Below are 6,000 nucleotides of genomic sequence, written 5' to 3' on the forward strand. Positions count from 1 at the left end.
CATAGGGTGACTGAGTAGTGCAGGAAGCAGTGTCTCCTGACTTTCTCCTTCAATATTTTCTTTTTCTGCTAATGTCTTTTGTCAGGTTTTGGAATTATGATTATGGTGGCCTCACAATGAAGCCAAGAAGTGTTCTATTCTTCTCTATATTTTGAAAGAATTTGTAGAAGATTGGTATTATTTATTCCTTAAATGTTTGACAGAATTCACCAGTGAAACCATATGGGCCTTTTGATAGTTAATTAAATTTCTTTCACAGACATGGGGCTATTCCAATTTTGTTTCACCTTGTGTTGGTTTCAGCAAATTGTATTTTTTAAGGAATTTGCCCATTTCATCTAAGTTGCCAAATTTTTGGTTTAAAGTTGTTTATTTCATTATTCTTTTAATGTCTGCAAGATCTGTAATAACCCTTTTTTCAGCTCCTACAATAATTAAATAACTCCAGATGAACACACAGTGGTCATATCGTATCAACAATGGTAAAATCGTACTTTAGAATAACACATGTAAACCATAAAATTAGTTTAACATATTACTAAACTTGTTAGAATGTAACTGAGCATTTTAAAATCAATGGTGAAAGAGTTCCTGAAATCCCATTAAAAATATCTGCAAAAGAATTTCACATTAAGGGATTGGTCTACAAGCAAATCCTACTTACATCAATACTACGTAAAAGGCAGCCTTAGCTTCTTTTTATCTACATAATTTTACTAAAGCAGGGGTGGGGGTAACACAAGCAAATGACACTTCTTTATTGTCATATGCAATAGAGAAAAGAGAGTTTAAACAGCTTATATAGTATGTCCTATATTTTAAAAAATCAACAGTGGGTTAATCAAGTTCAGGGCAGTCTTGGACAGCTGCCCTGTGACCCATTTCTATTGACCCCTGATATTCATCACTCTTCCCTAAGATTGAGAGGGCAAGCTCCTAGGGAGTGACCACCACAATAGACAGACACAAGCCAACAGTAATCTGGTTCGAGCAAAAAACCAGATGGCACTGCAATAAATTTACAAATCTGCATTCATGGGGCTGTTAAAACACCCAGAAGCTAAAAGACTCTGAGGGCCCCAAGAGGATCTCCTACTTCCCTGTTTCTAAAGGCCATTTCTCTTTCCAAAAACACTGAGTTCATGCTCTTCACAAAAAGAATGGAGATAAAACCCTTTACAAAGAAAGGGGGTGGGGAGAGCCTCATGACCTACATAATCTCCAGAGCTTGGACCTCAACACTGACAGTATCAGAAAAATCATTTTAGAGCACTAGGAGGAAGAAAAAGACAAAAATGGCTAAATTAAAGTGGAGTGAACCTGCTAAAAAGCAATGAAAACAAAACAACATTTCTTTCAAATACTGCACACAACAGATCTTGCAAGTAGAAAATGATTTAATAATGTATGCATTTATTTTTAAAATGAATAGATTAGTCCCATGTGTGACCTGCTGGTCCATCTGTATGTGCTGGACTTAATAGGCACGATTCTCTCTCTTGCTTCAGTTTGAAGTATGAGAGAGATAAATTTAGTTTAATTTTCAACAGATCAGCCTATCCATTTTCCAAATGGACCATCTGGATCAGCCTATTAAAATTAATTTATAACTTTGCAGAGTGAAAATTCGTTTGTTAGCTTAAATAAAGTTGCCAAAACTTTTTGTCATGTCATTGTTTGCTGACAGTTGTTTCCATCTACAAATTTATCTTATTCAATATTGCTCTAAATATTGAATATTATTATTTATTTACATTTACAGATCAGGTGTTTATCTCTAAATAAAGGTGTAACATATAGCAAATAAAAAATGAGTGTCACAGTTGCAAGTACTTTTCCCCTAAATTAACACTGTATACAAACTGGAGTCAGAGGGCAGAAGTAGAAACATTTTGACAACAGAGATCTGGGTTTCAAATCACTGACTAGCTAAATAAGCCATCCTATTTCTCTAAGCCTCCATTTTCTGTATCTATCAATAAGAAACCATATCTAACAACTTTACAGGATTACTATGAGGATTAAATGAAATAAGTATGAGGTTCATGGTGGTTACTCAACAAATATTAGATCTCCTTTTTCCTAGAATAATGCCATAAATGCAAGTAAATTAAAATGATTCTTACTAGACTTCTGGTGATCATCTTGTCCAGTGTTATATTAAAAATGAATAGATGGGGTAATTTTTCAATTAAAAAAACACAAAAAAAGATGTCACATGTCAAAAAAAAATAAATGAATAAGTGTTATACCTATTCTCTGACAACGCTAAGAATTTGTTTTTGTTGCCAGTGGGAGATTGAAGATGTTAGAAGTTGCTGCTACAGGCAGTTGAGAAGAACAAATATTTTTGACCAATTTTTTTTTAACATTTTAATAAAAAAAAAAAAACCCCTATGGAATTGAACTTTCAATGTGTTATATGTGGAGAGTGTGAGGACAGTGGTGAGTAAAAAAGTTTTTTAAAGTTGTCATCAATAATGGCCTTTATGTCTAGGAAAGGCAAACAAATATTGATCAGATTAGAAGGAGCTAACTCACTATAGGCAGATCCCTTCTGATTATTAATTTTTTTAATGTATGGAGAATCTTAAAGGGGAAATAAGGTTTAAAGGCAACTATTCTGCTATCTGCACTTAAGAAGCATTTCAAGTTATTTTTCCTAAAAAAGAAACCTTTTCTTTGATTTTGTTTTGACTACTGGTAAGCAATTGTATTCCTAAGATACATACTATATAGTTTTAATCCTCACCTGAGGATATATTTATTGATTTTAGAAAGAGAAGGGAGAGGGAGGAGAGAGAGAATGAGAGAGAGAGAGAGAGAGAGAGAGAGAGAGAGAGAGAGAAACATTGATGTGAGAGAGAAACATTGAAGGGCTGCCTCCTGTACGAACACTGGCCCAGGATGGAACCTGCAGTCTTCTTGGTGTATGGAATGACACTCCTACCAACAGAGCTACACAGTTGGGATATCTAGGATATTTTTAAAGATTGGGAAAACAATGTTACCTGATTGAAATTGGTGGCTATAGCCACACCAACTTCAAAGTACTCTTAATTTAAGCTCCCATGTTTAATGAATGGCAAATTAAGGGTTTCCTATCTTTTGTTTAGTTGTTGATAACCTTTTAAGTAAGACTGAATTTCATACCTGTCTAAGTGAATTCTTCTCTGGTATTATCTTCCTAGGGGGTTCGCCATTATTACAGTCTTCTCTCTCTGAGGAATTCTGCGAAAGAAAGTAAGCTTTAATTCACTTCTCATTATCTTCAATCTTATTCTGTGGGAGTAAACTAAATTACATTTCTAATCCTGTAAGCTAGGTACCATGTATACTTTTTCATTTGTTTATTTGAAAATTTATATACATATAGACATACACTTATGTAAAGGAAAACATATGCCCATGTATATAAATATATATGATGGGGTCTAGGTAGAAAGTATTTTATATATATTTATGCACTGCCCAGCAAATTATATTCATTAGAAGTCTGGTTTACTGCTCTTTGAAAATGCAGGTTAAGACTGGGCATAAGAAAACTCCAGTTTACACTTAGCTCACAAAAACTTAAACCATCAATGTTATCTTCATTTGTAAATAGTTTTAAACTACAGTAAATGTTTGGTCGGTACAAGTTCTCAAAGTCTGGATCCTAAAAAGTAGTTCTTTCTCTTCCTTCTTTTCTCAGATTTGATTTTCTTTATTAAAATAGCATAGTACTTAGCTCAAAACAACATTTAACTAGTAGTTTAGGATCAGAGTCCATTCTTGCTACTATCAACTCAAATAGCAGCTAGAAGACCCTAAAATGTCAATGAAATTTTTAAATACTTAAAAAGAGGGGGGTAAAAGACAGTTCACTTGACAGCAGGTTTAGAATTCTAAATATCAACAGTGTGAAAAACAATCCACGGAAAAAAATATTTGCAAATAATATATCTGATAAATGATTAATATCCTGAATATATAGAGAAATTGTAAAACTCAACAACCAACATTAACAAACAAACAACCCAATTAAAAAATAGGCAAAGGACTTGTATAGACATTTCCCTAAAAAACATATATAAATGGCCAAAAAGCACATGAAAAGATGTTCAACATCACTAATCATTTTGGAAATGCAAATCAAAACTACAAGGAAATATCACCTCACAAAACTATAAGGCTACTATCAAACAAAGAAAAACAGAATGGGCCCTAACCGGTTTGGCTCAGTGGATAGAGCGTTGGCCTGTGGACTGAAGGGTCCCGGGTTCGATTCCGGTCAAGGGCATGTACCTTGGTTGTAGGCACACCCCAGTGGGAGGTGTGCAGGAGGCAGCTGATCGATGTTTCTCTCTCATCGATGTTTCTAGCTCTCTATCCCTCTACTCTGTAAATCAATAAAAATATATATATTTAAAAAGAAAAAGAAAAACAGAATGGTGAGGATGTTGAGAAATTGGAACTCTTATGCCCTGTTGGTATATAAAATGGTACTTTTTTGGAAATGTACTGCTATGGAAAACAGTATAGTGGTTCCTCAAAAAATTAAAAGTAGAATAACCATATGATCCAACAATTCTATTTTTTGGGTATATATACCCTAAAAAACTGAAGACAGAGTCTTGAAGAGATATTTGTACATCCGTGTTCACAGCAGCATTATTCACAATAGCTAAAATATGGAAGCAATCCAAATATCCATGGATGGGTGAAGGGATAAGTGAAATGTGGTATACATACATGATGGAATAGTATTCAGCCTTAAAAAGGAAGGAGATTCTGACACATACTATAACATGGATGAACCTTGAGAACATTATGCTAAGCCAGTCACAAAAAGATAAATATTGTATGATTAGACTTATATGAGATACTTAGAATAGTCAAAATCATAGAGACAAAAAGTAGAATGGTGGTTGCCAAGGTCTGGGAGAAGGGGTGAATGGGCAGTTATTATTTCATTATAGAAAATTTCAATTTTACAAGATAAAAAAGTTATGAACATGTATGGGGGTAATGAATTTATTCAATACCACTGAACCATACATTTAAATGTGGTTAAGAAGGTAAATTTTATATTATGTGTATTTTACCACCATAAAAAATAATTGAAAAAAATCTGGTAGTCAACACATATAAATCACTATCTGTAAGGCAAAATACAAAAAATCCAAACAGATATTGAGTTTGATTTTCCACAATTACATTTGTAATGTTAATATTTTAAAATTAGCAGTTGAGCCTGGCCGGTGTGGCTCAGTGGTTGAGCATCGACCTATGAACCAGGAGGTCACAGTTCAACTCCTGGTCAGGGCACATGCCTGGATTGCAGGCTTGATCTGCAGTAGGGGGCATGGAGGAGGCAACCGATCAGTGATTCTCTCTCATCATTGATGCTTCTATCTCTTTCTCCCTCTCTCTCTCTGAAATCAATAAAAATAGATTAAAAAAAGAGAAAATTTATAGTTGATACATTCGTTATATTACATATATTCACCACATTCTAAGTGGTGAGTGACTTTATTTTTAGATCCATAAATTCTTTCCTACACACGAGTTTACCTGAACATTTTCATACAGGTATGAAATCATTAGTACAATATAGGATCATAGCTGTATTTTAAACTTAGATATTATACTTTTTTAGTTTGTATCAAATATTATATTTTTAAAGACATTAAAGGATAAATAGCATATATATACATGTATACATATATGTGTGTGTGTGTGTGTGTGTATGTGTATATATATATATAAAAAATTTAAAGGCCCTTGCACCTCTGTGGCTAATATCTGTGGGTGCTTCATGTGCTACCTTTAGTTGGCTTGATAGGCCAGTACTGATCCTTTGTACACTGTTGGAACTAGGGCAGGGGTGGGCAACCTTTTTGTGAGTGCGTGCCAAAACCAGCAAAATCTCTGACTCAAAATTCTTCTGTGTGCCAACCCTAATTTTTTGAGAACATGTTACACCTACTTGATATCTCTTAAGGTGTACATATGTGA

The 6,000-nt window shown here is 34.0% G+C and overlaps 1 protein-coding gene across 22 annotated transcripts in view; it reads right to left on the reverse strand.

Annotated features, from left to right (window-relative positions):
- BTRC (beta-transducin repeat containing E3 ubiquitin protein ligase) overlaps positions 1–6,000 on the reverse strand; it is a 175,035-nt gene that overhangs the window by 70,316 nt on the left and 98,719 nt on the right. For 18 of the 22 annotated variants that reach the window (XM_005878300.2, XM_005878295.2, XM_014549441.1 and 15 more), the window contains one exon: positions 3,154–3,231. The exons of the other annotated variants lie outside the window; for them this stretch is intronic. In XM_005878300.2, the coding sequence (XP_005878362.1) occupies positions 3,154–3,231 (78 nt within the window). The remainder of the gene's footprint in view (positions 1–3,153; positions 3,232–6,000) is intronic. 22 annotated transcript variants of the gene reach the window in all.

Source organism: Myotis brandtii, unplaced genomic scaffold, assembly GCF_000412655.1.
Source record: "Myotis brandtii unplaced genomic scaffold, ASM41265v1 scaffold550, whole genome shotgun sequence".
In the NCBI taxonomy this organism is placed as follows: Eukaryota; Metazoa; Chordata; class Mammalia; order Chiroptera; family Vespertilionidae; genus Myotis; species Myotis brandtii.